Source organism: Phocoena sinus, chromosome 3, assembly GCF_008692025.1.
Source record: "Phocoena sinus isolate mPhoSin1 chromosome 3, mPhoSin1.pri, whole genome shotgun sequence".
NCBI classification, from domain to species: domain Eukaryota; kingdom Metazoa; phylum Chordata; class Mammalia; order Artiodactyla; family Phocoenidae; genus Phocoena; species Phocoena sinus.
The window spans coordinates 17,610,575-17,631,673 of NC_045765.1; the positions used below are offsets into that span (position 1 = coordinate 17,610,575).

The 21,099-nt window shown below is 42.7% G+C and overlaps 1 protein-coding gene across 7 annotated transcripts in view; it reads right to left on the minus strand.

The window, feature by feature from the left end:
- Window positions 1–1,546, minus strand: part of TBC1D9B (TBC1 domain family member 9B) — a 44,340-nt gene extending 42,794 nt beyond the window's left edge. For all 7 annotated transcript variants that reach the window (XM_032626357.1, XM_032626356.1, XM_032626352.1 and 4 more), the window contains exon 1: window positions 1,359–1,546. In XM_032626357.1, the coding sequence (XP_032482248.1) occupies window positions 1,359–1,476 (118 nt within the window). In that variant the 5' untranslated portion in view covers window positions 1,477–1,546. The remainder of the gene's footprint in view (window positions 1–1,358) is intronic.
- Window positions 1,547–21,099: the final 19,553 nt, after the last annotated feature.

Here is a 21,099-nt window from a genome sequence, read left to right on the forward strand (position 1 = left end):
CAGAACAAGCCCTGAAATCTGACACAATGGTATGCTGCTGCAACCAAAGATACTGGTCGCCCAAGCATTGCTTTTCTACTTGGGCTTCAAGGTTGACCACTGGTCAGTCTCTCCAGAGGGGCTGCTGTCTAACTTCCACTGAACAGTCTCGTCCAGGAGGCAGGTCCAGCACTGGCTCCTGTGATTCTAGAGGCCTTTGGGAAAGAGCTCAAGGCACCAAAGGAACAGGTTTCTTGGGAATGGTACAGTCTCTTCCACATCAGGAGGTGTGGCCCAGGAAAGACTGACGGAAGAGGTCTCCTATGGGAAGCTTCTATATGCATCTGGTAGGACTGCATTAGCTGCTAATGTTTAAAATTAGGACATTTCACAGAAAATTCTCTTGATAACTGGAAGACCTGTCAACATTGGGCCTGAGGTCCTAAATGGCAACAATGGGCCACCCGAGGAGCGCAGGCACTGGTCTGGCCCTAAGACTGACCCAGGTCTGCTTGGGAGTGCCTGGGGCAGGTCCTGGAGCAGGCGGGACCTTGGACAACCCCTGTAGAGGGAATGCCCAGTAGGCATCCCCTGGATCCCAAATGCCACACACTCCAGGAGGTGCCGGTCTAGTCTAGTCCTGTGTAGTATCCAGACGGGCAAAGAGGCACCTTGGCTGGTTCACCGGAACACATATACTGGTGATTCGGCTAAGCCTCGGTCTGCAGCTCCAACGCACCAAGAAGCAGGAAAGGTGGGTGAGGAGAAGCTGGAGGGATGGGGGCTGAGGCCAGCATTAGCTGGGAGAACTCTGATCTTGCTGAAAAGGCAATTCTTTGGTAAGTTGGGAATGAAGGAGGCAAAAGAAAACGAATGCTTGTATCACTTGACCCCTCCTTGGAGGCACTTGGAGAAACTGAAGCAGAAGACCAGAAGATCTCGCGGACTTTCAGCTGTGAAATCCCCTTCCAGGAAGCGGTACACGCCTCCGCTAAGCACCGGGAAGCTCACGGGCAGCGAGTCCGGGCAGAGGCCGCCTCCAGCCTTCTCCTGGCTGCCCTGGTTGACCGAAGTCTCCCCAACCGCCTCCTAACGCGAGCGCATCTGTCTTCCTCGAGTCCCTGGCCCCGTCCTCACCTCGCACCACCCCACCCCGTCCCTGCCTCCCACGGGCGGCTCGCGTTCCTACCTCCCACCCCCCACTCAGTGCCGGCCTCGCGCCCCCAGGACCCCGCCGCACGCGCTGACGTGCGCGTCCGCAGTGACGCGCCGAGGCTGGGCCTGTCCTGGGCCGCTAGTCCTGGGCCCCGCCGCCCGGCGCCCCCTCCTCGCCCGCCCCGCGGCGGCGCCCACAGGCCCGGTCGCCGCGCGCCTCTCACCCGTGAGGCCGCCGCCCTTGCCGTGGCCCCGGCGCCGCTGCAGCACGAAGAAGGGGTTGGCCCGCTCCGTCACCCACAGCGCGTTGGCCACCAGCACCTCCTCCGGGCCCAGCCACATCGCGGCGCCGTTCACACCGGGCCGTGGCCAGCCAGGCGGAAGCGCCGCGGTAGTCGCCGCGCGGAGCCGAGAGGGCGGGGCGGGGCGAGGCGAGCGGGCGGCGCCCCCTTGCGGCCGCCGGGACCAGCGGGCCCTTCGCTCTCGCCACCCGGCCCCGCCCACCCGCCCAGTCTTCGGGCCACAGGCCGGCTTAGCCCGGCCGTGTCCGCTTCACTTTCGCCCTTCTCGCTGCAGGCCTCTGCGCTGCAGCCTCATCTAGCAGGAGCGGCCAGATGCCGGGGCCACGCGCCTTTGGCCGGAATGGTTGAGTCCACGGTCCACAGATAGCAGGGCTTCTGGCCTTTTGTAAAAACCCATCCAGGGTTTGCGGGGAAAATGTAGAGAAACAGCATTTGGAGATACAGTTTTGGCTGATTGTGCAGGGCAAGCCAGTGCGTGTTAACATTGGAAAGGGTGGCTGGAAAAGGGTTAGTCGATTTTGGTAACTCAATTTTGGCACTTGGGCCTAAGACAAAGAGAACCTCCGGGAGTCCAGGACAGGTTGTCAGGAAGCTCTGAGGCTGGCAGGGTCCTCAGAAACCAGTGCAGTCCCTCACTTTATAGATGGGATCACTGAGGCTGAGTGGTCTTGGGGTCGGGGGCAGGGCCTGCCCTGGGGCCAGCAGGGGCTTCTGAACGGGTATGGGGCGGGCAGCAAAGGGAGGCTGGGGATGTGGATCCCTGCTCTCCCAGTGCTGGCCTGTAGGGGTCGACCGCCTCACAGTCCAAACATTGACCCTTTTGAGTGAATGAGAGAGCGGTTAAATGCCGTCTGGGGCAATAGGCATAAATCCAGAATATCCAGGGCTAATTGGGTTGCAGGATCTGGCCTGAGGCCGCCAGAATCCGGAAGGAGGCCAGAGGGAAGTGGGCACTTTAGAATCATCCCTGGAGGCTTAAGGTGTTTTGTTTTTTAAATAAATTTATTTATTTTTGGCTGGTTGGGTCTTTGTTGCTGCATGGGCTTATCTCTAATTGCGTTGAGTGGGGGCTACTCCGCTGCAGTGCGCGGGCTTCTCATTGTGGTGGCTTCTCTGGTTGCGGAGCACGGGCTGTAGGAGAGCGGGCTTCAGTACTTGTGGCACGTGGGCTCAGTAGTTGTGGCTCGTGGGCTCTAGAGCACAGGCGCAGTAGTTGTGGCACACGGGCTTAGTTGCTCCGCTGCATGTGGGATCTTCCTGGACCAGGGCTCGAACCCGTGTTCCCTGCATTGGCAGGCAGATTCTTAACCACTGCACCACCAAGGAAACCCCGGTTGTCTTTTTGATTGTTGAGCTGTAAGAGTTATTTTTATATTCCAGATACTAGACTGTTATTGTATATATGATATTAAGCCTACTTTCATTATTTTAAATCCAATCCCCACTCATTTACCCTACGAGTTAGATATTTTAAGATCCATATTAAAGAGATAAAACTGAAATCCAGACAGGTGAAGTGATTTGCCAATTTCATACTAATAAGTGGCAGAGGTAATATTAATGTCCAGACCTTTAAGGTTCCAACTCTATTCTACATGTATTGGACATTGGCTGTTTTTGCCCCAACATCCTTTTCTTCCTGTGCAGCATCATGATTTTGCTGTGGCAACCACACCTTACAACTCTCAGCTCCTATCTTTCAGGTGAAGCTGAATGCACTCCTGGGCTGCAGAAGTAGAGCCCATGTTGGCCTTAGCTAATGGCACATTCTACCTCTGTGACCATAGTGGTTTGGTGATGTCCATGTGCTTCCAACCAAACCAATCAGGGTCAAGGAGATGCCATTCTGGTCTCTTGGGGAAGTAAACCAGCTCTTGTGCTGATGGGGCTATGACCTCTCTGAGCCTGAGAATGCAGTTTACTTGGAGGAAGCAAGGCTAGCAAATGTGTCCTGGTGTCAGTGTCTGAGGGCCAAGCCATGCTATAAGTGATGTAAGCATACCCATGGCATTTAAGCTTTTGTGAGACACCATACTTCTCTTTGGCTTAAGCCAGTTTGGGTTGGGGTTTCTGACATTTGCAACCAAGAGTCTTCACTGATACAGGTTACCACCAACAGTACTCCATGTGGCCAATGCATCTTTTTCAATAGGTTTTTATTGAAATGGTTATATTAGCAAATCCCACACATACAGGTATACACTATTGGAATATAGGTATATACCATACAAGTTTACTACTTAATTATACTTACATCAACCATACATTTCAAAGGGCTAAGATCTGATTGCCAAGAAGTCAGCTCACATTCTACTTGCAGGTGCCTGTGTTCTAGACAAAGTAACCCCCCTATAGTGAACCCCCAAATTAAGCTAATGATCAATTTTGCTTCTTGGATATTTGATGTGTGTTCTTTACGGCACGAGCTATCCAATGGTGAATTAAATTTAAGTGCAGTTTCCCTTTCATCCCTCAAGGTGGACAATGTCATTAGCTACATTTAGGTATATCCCAAGCCTCCCCCACCCCAAATTACCTTTGCTACAGTTAGAAAAATAATTTTGTAACTCACCCTCTGAGGTGTTGTGCATAGTTAGCAGGAACCCAGAGTAAGAGGAACTCTTTGAGTGACCTAAATATGAAAGCAGTAACTTTGATATGAGTATAAAAGCTACTGAAGGTAAAAAAACAATTGTGACATATGTGGCCTAGGACTTGGACCAACTCCTTCTCTTATACAGGAACAGGATTGTTCTATTAGGTGATGGTGTTCCCCATATTCCAAATAGCATGTCCTAGCTTGGAGTCTTTTCCTGTTTCTGTAATCACACTGGTCAAGTTTCCTTAGCCAGAGCCATTGCTGCTCAGAAGTAGACCCTGCTTTCCATTCTCAGCTTAAGACACCAGATTCTGGCCCCAAGCATAGTCCAAGGGTACCCCTCATCCAGCTGGGTCAGCAAGACAGGCCTGGGCTTCTAGGGGATGAACAGACATAGTGCCCTCTCCACTTCTCTCTGGGATGGCACATGTCATCTCAGGCCGGGCACCCAGCAAAGGAGCTGGGACTCTGGCACTGGCCGCACCTACTGACCTGGTCCACGTGGGATGCAGTGGCAGTAAGCAGTAGGCAGTTAGCCTTTCTGCTTAGGAACAGCTTACTCACCTGGGAAAGATATGGCCTGAGGTGTGATAGTCTACCTACCCCACATCTTTTGTATTCCACAAACATCTTGGCTCAGTACCGCCCAGTCACTAGAAAACTCCTTTAATATCACATAGTGTAAATATCCTTGGACCAAATTATGGATGAAGGATAATTCTAAGAGCAAATTAGAGTTCACTTTGTGTTGGGTTAAATTTGTAAAAAATAGCTCAGAACATTCATCTGTAACTAATAGCTGTAAAGAGAGCTGGAGAGAGAGGGTGATAATCAGCTGAGGGATAAGGAGCTGATGAAGGCCAGTCAGACTTGCCAGATGACCGGCATGACCCTTCCTTACACACACGCCTGCCCAAATGGACTGGTGACAAATAAGCCGTTTCAGCCCAGCATTAAACGAGGGGGGGACCCTAGAAGCTGTGTCCCAGGGGATCAAGGGCCCCCTGCAGCTGAGAAAAATGTGCTAATGACATCCTCCAGCTCTTGGCTTTTCCACAGAAGAATGTGTGTGGTTTGTAAAGGTGTTTACAGCTGAGCTGGATGCCACCCTTGGCTTGAGCATGCACGCTCTGGCAGCTGCCTCTGAGCCACCAGCAATGCTTCCCCAGGCCTGTTGTTTCTGAGAAAGTCACTCCTTTCAGGCTGCCAAACTGGGTCTGTGTCACCTCAAACCTCCATCTTTTTGTGTATGTGTATGTGGAAGAGTCAGTGGGAGGGACCAGGAAAGCCTGGGACAGGTCTGAGTGACTCCAACTTCACTGAATCCTTATGAAACTTTAATTCTCAAGTTTGTATGAAGTTCAACGTTTCTCTGTTTTTTGTTTGTCATAAATTATCTTCCCTCTTCCCCAAGTCAGAGTGAAGAAAAAAATGGCTTGAGCTATGGTGGAAATGCAAGAGGCAAAACCCCAGATAAGTCCCAGGTTACGGACTGGGCCCCCCCACCAGGGCCTTGTGAGACCATTAGAACCAAGTCTTGGGCAGACATGTCCTTTTAGCAGTCGAGCATCGCCTCCCCTCCGTGGTCACTGAAGGCTGGTGGGATGCAGCTCTGGAGAACACAGGTGACTGCTTTTACCCTATGTCTGGTGAGGACCCACTGGACTCTCTTCTTCAAGGCTCAGTCTTTTGGGATCTTTCAGGGCACCCCTAAGAAAGAGGGCAAACCTCCTGACTTGACTCCCAGAGGAGTGATAGAAGCTGGCCAGTTGGGGACATGGCCCCTGTGGGAGAAACCCTTCTCCCTGGTTGTGGGAACTGGCATGCTTTGCTTTTCCTGCTGCTTTGCAGGACAGTAAAAAAAAAAAGCACAGTTTCACGAAGGAAACACAGGCACCTTACTTCTGTATCCTTCTTTCTGAGTTTTCTCTGATGTTATGAAACAAAATCTTTAAGGCGTTTTCCAGTCCTGCTGAAAGGATCTTAACCATCTACAGATGTCAAATGAACCTGTATACTCGACATTCATTTCATCCTTTTCCAAATGGACTTTGGAATGATTTACCAACAAAGCCAAAAGAAAAGGCAACACTAGATGCATCCCACTTGTAACAACTGCCTTTAACAGGGAAGAGACACTTATTTTAAGCTGTGGGTGTCGACTCCCGTATGTGGAGTTGGGAGTGAATGCTGAGTTTAATAACTCCAAACCCCATCTCTGGGCATAAGTGAGGCTGCTCCTGGCATGGCAGTGAGGTGAACACCACTTTTCTTGAATAGGGAAGTTACACTCAGTGGTTTTTCTAAATCAGTTGCTATCTATAGCCCCTTCTGTCCTTAAATATCAGTGTACCCAGGGCTTTATCCCAAGCCTGTTTCTCAAATCACTGGGCAGTTTTCACCCCATTCTGATTTCCATCATCATCTGAACTTAGCTTAGGAACCCCAGGCCTGGCTGGACACCCACTCTGGGAGATTCTAACTCCAGTGAGTGTGTGTGGGAGGGGGGAGAGGGAGAGATTTGGGGCACCTGAGGGACTGGATTACATGGAGACTACTTTGGTAGGTGTAGGTGACATGTACATTTAAAACACAGCTTCCCAGGATTCTGAGGCACAGAGGGGCCTCACCAAACCACTGCCTGAGATCCAAGGTTACATCTTCGTGCCTCCCCTAGAGGTCCTGCCAGCCCCGAGATCTAAAGTGTCCCCACAAGGGCTCTCTCTCCCTGTGTCCCACCAACAACCACTGGGTCACCAAGACTGGCACCTGGGCTTCCTCTTCAATCTCATGGCTCCCTCCTTTCCCACTGTCAGACCCCAGCATTCAGGCATTGCAGGGCCTACCCGGCTCACCCTGACCCCATCTCCCTCTCTTTCCAAAACAGAGGTTTGGGCCCTCCCCATAGCAAAGCTGTCCCTGCCCAGGAGGTGAAACGCACGGCCTTGCTGGTCTCAGCTTCTCTTGGCCTGTCTTCACTGGGGGTGTAGCATCCTCGGCAACCACAGGTCCTGTTGGTGGGGTCCCTGTGCTGCACCGTGCCCTTCCATCTATGCCCTGAAACCCCCTCTTCACCATTCACCATCATTTCATTTGGGCTTATATCCCAGTTGGTTGTTAATGTGCCAGTTCCCATAACAGCTAAAATTTTAATAATCACTGGATTCAACTTAACTCCCTGTATGTGTGTTTGGTACATAGTGAGAACTTACTACCTTTCCTCCTTCTAAATGCTGCTTCCTGGAAATAGTGCTTTTGTTTCACGACATTTATGAGCAGCAACTATTGTCAAGGTGACCTGACATTAACACCATCTCCTTGTTTTCCTACAGCAGAACCACTGCCTAGATAATAAAGGTGAGCAGCAAGCAAGATAACATTTTGATTTTTCTTCAATTAAAACCAGTTTCATTTAACATGTAGATCAAGGAAAGAACTGGATGTGAGGGATAATAAAAATAGGAGAAGAGCTTATGAAGTCCATAGGAAATATCAAGTTAGTCAAATTTAGTAATCCTATTTTGCTCAAACCCTTTGCGGCCGCATCTTTCGGAAGCTAGGCTGTTGCATGCATCAGTTCAAACTGGTGTTCAGGGAAGTGCTTCATCCCTGAGGGGGTAGAGGCAGGCAGCCCTGGACAGACATGCTGCCCACTCACACCACCAAGCCCGACCCTTGTACTGCGGACAGTTTGGCTGTTATCTGGCCAGCCGCCTCTCTGCTCTCCTGAAAATAACAGGAAAGGAGGGCTATGGGCAGTTCTTCCCTTAGGAAGTTAAAAATCACCAAATTGTAAGCGTTTGCATTTTAACTGTCACAACCGAATTCCTCGCAGATCAGCTGATGGTTCTGGCTGCTCCGGACCCTGCCCCACCCTTGTCCTGTGGTGCCTGCTGGTTCTGTACCCAGCTCAGCTTGGAGACAAGGTAGAGGCCTTGCCAGGAGGAAGAGGCTGGAGCCAGGCCCAGCCCAGAGCAGTCCACTGGAGGGACAGAGGGTTTATGGTGTAAGAAGCTCACTCCTCTGCCCCTTCCACTCTTCAAATAGTACTGCCCACCCCCTTCCCCCCAAAGCCTACAAAAAACAATCAGAGGTTATCATATTATTCCTGGCTAATGATCACTGCAGCCGGAAGACTTGCAACAACTGAGATACTCATACAGGACAGAAGCACCTCTCCACACCCCAACTTTGCCACATGGCCAAGGCACTCGGTTCCCTGCACTGCAAGCTTCTCACAGGCAGGACTGCCCACGCTGAGAAGTGCCTTCTCACAAAGCTCACAGGGCAAGCAGCCCTGGTGCCCTATCCCCTGCCAGGGTCCTGGGGGTGGCTGGGCCAAGGCTTTCCCCTCGGCCCAGCAGACAGCAAAGCTCTGTTGTTTGGGATGAAAAATGCTACCCTCGCTATTCCTGGAGTATATGACCTCCCCGGAGAAGTTACTGCCTCTCCTGACAAAGGCAGGACATTCTCTAGCTGAGCAGGAAAGTGGCCCCAATTTTTAGGAAAAGGGTGTTGAGCTGGGATCTGAATTCCCCTGTCAGAAATGCCTCCTTGGTTATTTGACAGTGAATGTGTGCCTAGATTTACCAGAAATTCAAATATTATATTAATAGGTGGACTTTTAGGCACCTGAATATTTAATTTCATCTCAAGTAATTCCATTTCTTTTCAGTAATGTCTGGAGTGAAATTTAATGTGTATGCTTTTTTTTTTAATATATATGAAATGTAGTAGTTGTTTTATTTATTTATTTATTTATTTATGGCTGCCTTGGGTCTTCGTTGCTGTGCCTGGGCTTTCTCTAGTTGCGGCGAGCGGGGGCTACTCTTCATTGTGGTGTGCAGGCTTCTCATTGCAGTGGCTTCTCTTGTTGTGGAGCATGGGCTCTAGGCACGCGGGCTTCAGTAGTTGTGGCAAGTGGGCTAAGTAGTTGTGGCTTGCGGGCTCTAGGTGCGTGGGCTCAGTAGTTGTGGCGCACGGGCTTAGTTGCTCTGTGGCATGTGGGATCTCCCCAGCCCAGGGCTCGAACCCGTGCCCCCTGCATTGGCGGGTGCATTCTTAACCACTGCACCACCAGGGAAGCCCCTGTATATGCTTTTATAAGATTATACTAATCAGAAGAAAACACTCCATTCGGATCTGAGTTCTGGTTCAGGAAAACAAGGTCATGGTAGGGTCGACATAGTCAGAACTGAGCCATTTTCTCTGTCAGGTGAGCCAAACCAAATATAAACGCAGCTGAGTGTCTGGAACCTCTGGCAGAATGAGTTCTAATCTCCTTGAGACATATTCTCTCACTGTAAAGCCAGTGGGGCAAACCTGTCTTTCTGAATAGTGTTCTCTTGGAACTGTTTATCAAAAATATTTTTACAGTATAAAGACTATAGTACAAAGGAAAACCAAACAAAAGCCCTTGGTTAAAGGTAAAAAGAAAAAGCTGCTACAACCTTAAAACTCTGCACTGTTCCAGCCTCAAATGATAATAACATGCTGCTGGTCACTCGGAGGTGACGTCACTCCCTGGTTCTCTGAGGGGTTTTGTTCCAGGCACAACTGTGTCTGAGGCATCTTAGCAACACATCACAAGAGGAGAAGCCAGCTGCACACGAAAAATGGCAAGTCCTACAGAGTCAATACAAATCACAGGGCAACTCTGCATGGCTTGCTGCTGGATCTAGGCATATGGAACTGAAGTTTCCACTCTCATACAAGGATGTGAGGATTTACATTTACATCTCTCCATAGCTTACTTATATCGATGGGAGAAACAGGCTGAACTATGATGTGTCCTTAAGCAAAAAGGATGAGTAATTTTTATAAATTTACTCACTGTGGTTCTGTGTTGGGATTACTCTTAAGATACATGTTTCTTGCGATGTTAACTTGACGTCATCCCAGGCATGTGGGAAGAGCATGTGTGTCCCTCATGTCTGCCACACTGGCTACCAAGGCTTTCCTGTAAGCTCCTGTGCCTGCTTCATGCTGAAGCTGAGGCTGGTGGGAGGGGACTGGGCTGGATGTGTGAAGACTGAAGACGGGTGCTTATATGGTATCTAACAGCAAGGAGGTGGTTTGGTTTTCTCAAGAAAGCACTCAGAACATTCTGATTTTGACAACCACTGGCCGTCACCTGGGGATCACCATGCCCAGCTGGCCTCCTGGGCACTATCTCCCCATACACCTCAGCAATTGCCAAGAAGACAAGTCCACTGGTCTCAGGGACAGGGCCTTCAGTGTTTCAGTGGTCACATAAGCACTTGTCACCTTATGTCATGCTCTATGAGGGACGCTGGCAACAACACAGACAACTGCCCATCCTGCACAGCCTGCAGCTCCACTGCAGTGCGCTGGGTCAGTCTCAGAGGAGGGACAAAAGGCAAGGCTTTCTCTTAGGAACCTTTAGAAAGAGGTCCTTTAACAGGAAGTAAAGTAAGAGACAGGAAAATACAGAAGGGGCCAAGGAGCAGCAACTTGTGCCCTACATCAGTAAGAAGCAGTGCCTGCAGGCTTTAGTATTCATTATAAGTGGGGGGCACAAAAGGTATTTAAAAACCCCCAGCGGCACCCCAACACAGAATAGCATGTTGGCAATGCAATATTAACCCCTGGGCCCCGCCTCTTCTCTGGAAACAGCCAGGCTTGCTGGGGCCCATATTCAGTGGCTAGCTTTTTGGGTAGGTTTTCGGTGCCATGAGGCTACCTGGGCAATAACGTTGTCCTCAAAGCCTCACCTTGGGGGAACTTGGCAATTTAACCCTGAGCCCCAACCTGTGCTTGGAAAGCACTGCCATTCTTCCAAAATGGACACTGACAGAAGAATACAAAATAAGAAAGGTGATCATAAATCAAATCACAAAAGAGGTGACAGCCCATTTTTAAAAATCAGGTTTTGTTCTCATCATACATGTCCAAAGAAGGTTCGATTGTGGAGAATTCACTTTCATACACCAGGCTCCGAGGGGACAGAGAGTTCCGATGAAAGAAGTGACCGCCTAAAAAAGGAACAAGAAAAACAGACTTAATAGGTCGTCAGGCCTATACTCCCCACATGGCTTGAAGGAAAGAACACAGGCTACTTCAAATGATCACATTTTCTCAAATATCTCCATTTTGGGCTCTTATCATGAAAAGAATACAGGCATCCCTCAGTGTAAGCACACTTTAAACACGTAAATTCCAGTGCTTGGATCCCCAAGAGATTAACCACTGGAGTTCTTCAAGCAAAAGCTGCCTGTCTTTTTCTTAAGAGAAAAAGATTCCACTTATACATTTGAAGACTTCTGTCTGGGGACACACAGTCACGTGGAGAACTGTCAAACCTCCTGTTTGAGCACCTGTTCTGGGCTGAGCCCGATGGTGGGGGTAGGGTGGGCACAGAGTCATCAGCTGAGCAGACTGACAGATGTGACTTTGAAGCTCTGATAATGCATTAAGAAGTTTTTATTTATATCAAAGTTCATTTACATGGTTAATTCTACACATGTTAAGACCAGTAATCTCCAGTCCTCCTTTCTCAGACAGCCCCTTTGAGCTGATCCATGTCCCTAAATAACATGCCTGTGTTGATCCTTCCTAATTGTTTCAGTCTTAGACTTTATCTACTGCACTCCTCCTATGGAAAATGAGGATTTTTCCCCTCCCCTCTACCACATCCACACATATTTTCCATTGCCCCAATATAACTATATTTTGATGAAAAAATTCAGTGTTAACAACAAGGTCCTACTGTATAGCACAGGGAACTACATTCAATATCTTATAATAAACTATAATGGAAAAGAATATAAAAAAGTATATATATAGATACATACCTATATATCCATATATATATCTGAATCATACCAGAAACTAACACAACATTGTAAATCAACTATACTTCAATTTAAAAAAAGATTTAGGGCTTCCCTTGTGGCGCAGTGGTTAAGAATCTGCCTGCCAATGCAGGGGACACGGGTTCGAGCCCTGGTCCGGGAAGATCCCACATGCTGTGGAGCAACTAAGCCCGTGCACCACAACTACTGAGCCTGTGCTCTAGAGCCGGCAAGCCACAACTACTGAGCCCACGTGCCACAACTACTGAAGCCCGCGCACTTAGAGCCCGTGCTCCGCAACCAGAGAAGCCACCACAATGAGAAGCCCTTGCACTGCAACGAAGAGTAGCCCCTGCTTGCTGCAACAAGAGGAAGCCCGCAGGCAGCAACGAAGACACAACACAGCCAAATAAATAAGTTAATTAATTAAAAAAAAAGATTTAAAAGATTGTGTCTACATTATTTGACTATTTGTGCTATTCAGAGCTGAGCCATGCTTACTTTGGTCCTTCCTTTTCTGAACAACTGTTTGTTTTTACAGCCTTATTGAAGTATATGTGAAATACAACAAAATACAACAAAATGCACATATTTAAGGTGTACAGTTTGACAAGTTTGGACATATGTATGCACCCCTGAAGCCATCACCTGAATCAAGATAGTGGACACCTCCATCACCTTCAAAAGTTTCCTGGTGTCTCTGATAATTTTTGCACTTCTCCAACTCTACTTCTATCTCTCCAGGTAGACCACAGATTAGTTTGCATCTTTCTAGAATTTGATTTAAGTGGAATCATATGGTAATTTATTGGCTTTTACAAATAAAAAGCTGCTATGAACATCTGTGTACAAGTCTGAGTGTGGACATGTGCCTTCCTTTCTCTCTGGTAGGTACCTAGGAGTGGAATCACTGGAAAAGTATGTTTACTTTTCAAAAATGGTTGTACCCCACCAGCAGTGAATGAGAACTCCAGTTCCTTGGCTCCTCGTCGGCATTTACATGGTCAATTTTTTACATTTCAGTCATTCTAGTAGGAGTGTAGTAGTATCTCATTGTGGTTTTAGTTTGCATTTCTCTGATATTTGGCATCTTTTCCTGTCTTATTAGCCAACTGTATATCTTCTTTTGTGAAGCCTTTTGTTCAAATCTTTTGCCCACTAAAAAAATTTAGTTGTCTTCCTATTATTGACTTGTAAGAGTTTTTTAAAAAAAATTCTAGAAACAAGTCCTTTGTCAGATATATGTTTTGCAAATATTTTCTCCTGGTCTGTAGCTTGCCTTTTAATTTTTATAACAATGCCCTTTGAGAAGCAAAAAGTTTTGAATTTTGATAAAATCCAATTTATTGATTTTTCCTTTTATAGTTTGTGCTTTTTGTGTCTGAATAAAAAAATATTTGCCAAATCCAAGGTCATTAAGATTTTCTCCTATGTGTTCATGTTTTATATTTTTAGCTCTTACATTTAGATGATCCACTTCAAATACATTTTTGTATACGGTGAGAAATAAAGGTTGAAGTTCAGCTTTTGCCTATGGATATTTAATTGTTCCAGCATCATTTGTTTATAAGATTATCCTTTCCCAATAGAATTGCCTTGGCACTTTGGTTGAAAATCCATTCATCAATGTGTATGGTCTTTTTCTGGGCATTATTCCAGCAATTCGTTTGTCTATCTTTACACTAATATAACACTCTCTTGATTACTACAGCCTTTTAAATCTTGAAATCAGGTATTATAAGTTCTGTAACTTTGTTCTTATTGTTCAAATGATATGATGGGCAGGGAGGAGAGGAAGGCTGTTATAAGGAGTATAGACAAGTATTAAATGAAAGCATTTCATGCACTAGTATGAGTAGTAGGACCATTTCTATTTTCTTGTTTAACTTTCCTATATTAAAAACTTCTGCATTTAAAAAACTGGGATGAATTCAAAGATGCTTACCATCTGTATAAGCAGACCTCTTAGAGGAGTCCCAAGTAAAAGATGGGATCTTTGATCTCTGACAGCTGAGTCTCAACCCTCAGTGGAATCTGCATAGTCCAACAGGGCTAAAGGGTTAAAGATTTTTTTTTTTTAGTTTGGTTGCACAGGGTCTTAGTTGCAGCAGGCAGGCTCCTTAGTTGTGGCTCCAGGGCTCCTTAGTTGTGGCATGTGGGCTCCTTAGTTGTGGCATGTGAACTCTTAGTTGCGGCACGCATGTGGGATCTAGTTCCCTGACCAGGGATCCAACCCGGGCCCCCTGAATTGGGAGCTCAGAGTCTTATCTACTGTGCCATCAGGGAAGTCCCAGGGTTAAAGATTTAAAAACCAAACCAAACAAACAAAAGAAATCCAGCAAAAGAAGAGGCTTCCTGCTCTGCAGGAAGAACTAAAGCTGCCAGAAGTGGAAATGACCTAAGTTTTTGTGTTAGTGTACTGATCAGCTGACACTAAATCTTTGGTAATAAATAATGGGTCAGAATTTACTCAGTAATCTACCCAGCTATTAACCAGTTTACTTGAGAAAAATATAATATCAAGAGAGGAACACACAAGCAGCTGAATTTCAGAGAAAGGCATGATGCTGGCTTTGCCAAGAAAGCACAGCATATTTTTCAACACCTGGAAACATCCTATTTACTGATTAACTGATTATTATTATTTTTGTTATTGGCTATGTAATGTTATTAAGTAAACTCTTGAGGTATAACCTATATACAGATGTGCACAAAGTATAAGTATACAGCTCAGTGAATTTTTACAAAGAGAACACACCCATGAAATCACTGGATCAAGAACTAGAACCCTACAAGCACCCCACAAGGACCTCTATTGATCCGTCACTAGGCCCTCTCTTTTCCTCCAAAGGAAACCACAATCCAGACTTTTCAGACCATGGTTTAGTTTTGTCTATTTTCAATTTTACATAAATAGAAACAGAGTATATCTTCTTTTGTGTCTGGATTCTTTCAGACAATATTATGTTGTGACATTCATCCATGTCATTGAATATAGCAGTAGTTTGTTCATTTTCACTGCTGCATGATATTCCATTGTACGACTACCCCACAATTTATTTATCCAATCTTCTATTGATGGACGTTTGCTTTGTTTCCATTTTGGAGCTATTATGAATATTGCTGTTAGGAATATTCTTGTGTTTCTTTTTTTTGTACATGTGTATGCAATTCTCTTAGGTAAACTAGGGGTGAAATTGTTGGGTCTTAGGGTATGCATATACTGGCAGTTTTGGCAGATACTGGCAGTTTTCCAAAGTGGCTGTAACAATTTTTACCCCCACCAGTGGATAAGAATTCCAGTTGTTCTATATCTACACTAATTGTTGATATTTTCTGACTTTTAAATTTTTGCACTTCTGGTGGGTATATAATGGTATTTCATTGTGGTTTTAACTTACATCCCCTGATGACTAAAAAGGATGAGCACTTTTTAATATGTTTTTAGGCTATTTGTACATCTTGCTCATCCTGAAACATGTATTTATTTCTTTTGCTCATTTTTCTATCAGGTTGTCAGTCTTTTCCTTCTTTATTCTGAGTATGAGTCCTTTGTCGTAAGTATTACTTATGACATTATGTAAGTAATATATGTATTAGTTATTACTTTGCTATAAATATTATAGGTTTTCTTCTAAAATAGTATATTGTGATGAACAGAATTTCTTAATTTTAGTGTGGACCAATTTATCTATCTTTTATTTTATGGTTAGTGCTCTTCTGAGTCCTGTTTAAGAAACTGCCTATCCCAAGGTTTTGAAGATATTCTACTTTATCTTTCAGAAGCTTCATTGTTCTACCATTCATATTTAGGTCTATGCTCCACTTCAAATTCATTTTTGAGTATGGTGTGAAGTAGGAATCAAGATTCATTCTTTCTTTATAGATATTCAGTTGATGCAGCACCACTTATTGAAAAGACCATCCTTATACTCACTACGGTACAGTGATACCTTTGCATGATTCAAGTGTTCATAAATGCATGGTCGTTTTAGGACCATATTCTGTTCTATTAAGCTATTTGTCCATCCTTGTATCAATACCTCACAATCTTAATTACTATACCTTTGTAAAAAGTCTTAATATCGAGTTCAGTAATTCCTCCACTTCATCATTCTTCAAGATTGTCTTGTTATTTTTGGCCTTTTAAATTTCCATGTAAATTTTACAATCAGCTTGTCAAATTTTACACACACACACACACACACACACACACACACCCCTACTGGGGTCTGTTTGAAACTGCAGTGGTCAATTTGGGGAGAATTAACATCTTTATAATATTGAGTCTTATAACCTATCAACCTGGTATATTCATTTATTTCAGTCATCTTTAATTTCTCTCAATAATGCTTTATAGTTCTCTGTGTAGAAATCTTGCACATATTCTTTTAGATTTATTCCTCAGTATTTAATGTATATTTGATGCTTTTGTAAATGGTATCTTTTAAAAAATTTAATTTTTAATTGATTATTGTTGGCATATAGAAAGAAAATTGACCTTGCTAAATTTACTTACTCATTTTAAGAGCTGATTTGTGGAGTCTTTTGGAGTTTTTACATATACTACTATGTTGTTTGTAAATAGTGACAGTTTTATTTATTCCTTTCCAATCCTCACATCTATTTCTTTTTCTTGCCTTATCATATTGGCTAAGACTGCCAATAAAATGTTGGAGAAATCACAGGAGGTATCTTGATTTCCAATCTTAGGGAAAAGTTTTAAATATTTCATTATTTAGTATGATGTTTGCTGTAGTTTTGAAAATACTCACTATTAGATAAGGAAGAATGGGTGCTGAATTACAGCAAATGTCTTTTCTGTATCTATTAAGATAAAAATATGACTTTTCACTTTCATTCTGTTAATGTGTTGAATCGCACTGATTTTCAACCTTGCATTTTTTAACAAATCTAACTTGGCTGTAATTTTTCCTACTTATATATTGTCAGATTCATTTAGCTAATATTTTATTTAGAATATTTGTATCTATATTCATATAGTAAATTAACTTGTAATTTTCCTTTTTGTAATGTCTTTGTCATGATTTGGTGTTAGTGTTATGCTGGTCTCAGTGAAGGACTTGGAAGTATTCCTCTTTTTCTACTCTCTGGACAAATTTGTGTAAGACTGTTTTATTTCTTCCTTAGATGTTATAAACAATTCATCAGTGAAACCACCTAGGCCTAGAGTTTAAAAATTTTTTTTAAATTAATTAATTATTTAAAAAATTAAAGTATAGTTGATGTTATAACATTAATAATATAATATCTATAATGTTACATTAGTTTCAGGTATACAGCATAGTGATTCAATATTTTTATAGATTATACTCCATTTAAAGTTATTATAAAATTTGGCTATATTCCCTGTGCTGTATACTATATCCTTGTATCTTGCTTATTTTATACATAGTAGTTTGTACCTGTTAATCTCCTACCCCTAGAGTTTTTCTTTGAGGGAAGATTTTAAAATATGACTTTAATTTATTACTTAGATGTAGGAGAATTCAGATTTCCTGTTTCTTCTGTGTCAATTTTGGTAATTAGTATTTTTCAAGGAATTTGTCCATTTTCATTTAAATTTCAGAGATTCTTAACACAAAGTTGTCATAATACTCTTATTATTAATTTTTTTATTATAGTAAAAAACATAACATAAAATTTGCCATCTTAACCATTTTTAAGTGTATGGTTGAGTAGTGTTAAGTATATTCACATTGTTGCGAAACATCTGAAGAACTTTTTCATCTTGCAGATCTGAAATCTATACCCATTAAACAACAATTTCCATTTTTCCCCCTCCTTCTGATCCCTGGTGACTAACATTTTACTTTCTGCTTTTATGAACTTTATTATTCTTATTTTTAATGTATGTAAGCTCTGTACTGATGTCCTCTTTTTTGTTCTTCTTATGGGTCATTTGGGTCTTTTTTCTTGATCAGCAGAGGTTGTCAATTTTATTAGTCTTTTCAAAGAAACAACTTTTACTTGGTTGATTTTTTTTCTACTGTATATTTGTTTTCTAGTAAATTAATTTATGATTTTTATTATTTCCTTTGATTCAGTTTGCTGTTCTTTAACTGAGAGGAATGCTTACAAAACTGATTTTTAGCCTTTCTTCTGTTCTTATATATGCATTTAAAGCCACAGATTTCCCTCTAACATGGCTTTAGCTGCATCACACAAGTTTTGATATGCTGTGATTTTATTGGCATTCAATTAAAATTTTTTTTATAATTACAACTGCAATTTCTTGATTCATGAGGTTATTTTTAGAAGTTTATTACTTGATTCCTATCATTCCAATATCTTTTTGTTATTGATTTCTAACTTAATTCCAGTGGTCAGAAAACATACTCTGTATGACATCAATCCTTATATATTTGTTGACATTTGCTTTATCACCCAGAATATGGTCTATTCTAGTAAATGATCTATGTACACTTGAAAATAATATATATCCCGTAGTTGACGAGTGCCATATATATGTCAATTACATTTTGTCTATTAATTATGTTGTTCAAATCTAGATCCTTAATGAGTATTTCTCTGCTTGTTACCAAGAGGTGTGTTTAAAATTCCTACTGGGACTTCCCTGGTGGTGGCACAGTGGTTAAGAATCTGCCTGCCAATGCAGGGGACACGGGTTCAATCCCTGGCCTGGGAAGATCTCACATGCCGCGGAGCAACTAAGCCTGTATGCCACAACACAGAGCCTGCGCTCTAGAGCCCGTGAACCACAACTACTGAGCCCGTGTGCCACAACTACTGAAGCCCAGGTAACTAGAGCCTGTGCTCAACAAGAGAACAAGAGGCGCCACTGCAATGAGAAGCCCGTGCACCACAATGAAGAGTAGCCCCCGCTCGCCGCAACTAGAGAAAGCCTGAGTGCAGCAGCAAAGACCCAACACAGCCAAAAATAAATAAATATAATTAATTAATTAAAAAAATAAAATTCCCACTGTGATAGTGGAACTGTCTTATTTTAGATCTGTCAATTTTTCCTTCATATATTTTGAAGCTATATTAGGTACAAAAATTTAGAACTGTTTTCTTCATGATGGATTAACTCCTTCATCATTATGAAGTGTCTCTCTTTACCTTAAAGCATATTTTGTTATATTTATATAAGAATTTTCTTTTGGTTAATATTTACATGGTATATATTTTTCTATCATTTTACTTTCAACATTTCTGTCTCATATTAAAGAACTATTACACATTCATTGATGTATATGTATATAAATTTTAAATCTAGTCTATATTTATCTTTGAGTATTTAAGCATCCATTTACATTCATTACTGACATATTGGGATTTAAATTTATCATTATATTGTTTTGTATTTATCCGACCTGTTCCATATTATTTTCCTCCTTTTTATTTTTAACTCTTCTTAAAGATGACTTTATTATTCCATTCTCCCTCATAAGTTTATTATATATTATTTATTATTCTTTTAGTGGTTTTGCTAACCTAGAGACCATTATTTTTTTAGTTGTTACCCTGGATCACAACATGTATCTTTGATTTATTAACATCTAATATAAATTGGTGTTTTTAATTATTACTGTAAATACAAGTGTCTTAAGAATACTTTTATTCCATTTATCCTCTCCCATCTTTGTGCAATTAATGTCAACTAATTTCCACAAGACATTATTATTAGTTTTTTATATTACATCGATTGTCATTTTACCTGAATATTTACCCTTGATGTTGCTCTTGAATTTTCCTGCATCTCAATGTTTTTATCTGGAATAATTTTCTTCTGCCTGAAGAACTCCCTTTCAGTGTTTCTGTTTGTTGGAAAATGTCTTGTTTCATCTTTATTTTTAAAAAAACTTTTAAAAGTATCATAATTTTTAAAAAATATTTATTTATTTATTTATTGGCTGTATTGGGTCTTAGTTGCAGCCTGTGGGCTCTTTGTTGTGGTGTGAGGGATTCTCTCTAGTTGTGGTGTGCAGGCTCCAGAGTGGGCTCTGTAGTTATGGCATGAGGGTTTAGTTGCCCCGCGGCATGTGGGATCTTAGTTCCCTGACCGGGGATTGAACCGGTGTCCCCTGCATTGCACTATGGATTCTTAACCACTGGACCACCAGGGAAGTCCCCTCATCTTTATTTTTGATGAATTTTTTTCCCTAGGTTTTTAGGTTGGCATGTTTTTCCCGTAACACTTCATTCCACTGTTTTCTGGTTTCCATTGTTTCTGTCAAGACACCAACTGTCAGTCCTCTGTTGCTACTTTAAAAGTAATATATTTCATATAAGATAGATAACCAGCAAGGTCCAACTGTATAGCACAGGGAACTGTACTCAATGTTCTAGGATAACCTATAAGAGAAAAGAATCTAAAGAATAATGAATATATTATATGTATAACTGAATCACTTTGCTGTACACCTGAAACTAACACAACATTGTAAATCAATGATACTCCAATAAAATTAAAATTAAGAAAGTAATATAGTTCATATTGAAGGAGGAAAAACAGAGTTGGAAGACTCACACTTCCCAATTTCAAAGTTACTACAAAGCAACAGTAATCAATACCATGTGATCCTGGCACAAGGACAGACATAGAGTCAATAAAATAGAATTGAGAGTCCATGAATAAACTCATATATTATGCTCAACTGAATTTTGACAAGGGTACCAAGACTATTCAACAGGGAAAAATGAATAATCTCTTCAACAAATGGTACTGGGACAAATGGATATTTACATGCAAAAGAATTTGCATCTCTACCTCACATCACATACATATGTTGACTCAAAATGGATGAAGATCTAAACATAAGAGCTAAAACTACAAAACTCTGGAAGTTTTTGTGACTTTGAATTAGGCAATGGTCTCTCAGATATGACACCTAAAAACACAAACAATGAAAGAAAAAAAAGACTCCTTCAAAATTAAAACTTTGTGCTTGAAAGACATTATCAAGAAAGTGAATAGACAAAGAATGAAAGAAACTCTTTGAAAATCATATATCTGATAAGGGTGTAGTATCTGAAATATATAAGGAACTCTTACAACTCAGTAACAAAAAGACAAACAATCCAATTTAAAAATGGGCAGGGCTTTCCTGGTGGGAGAGTGGTTAGGAATCTGTTTGCCAATGCAGGGGACACGGGTTTGAGCCCTGGTCTGGGAAGATGCCACATGCTGCAGAGCAACTAAGCCTGTTCGCCACGACTACTGAGCCTGCACTCTAGAGCCCACAAGTCACAACTACTGAGCCCG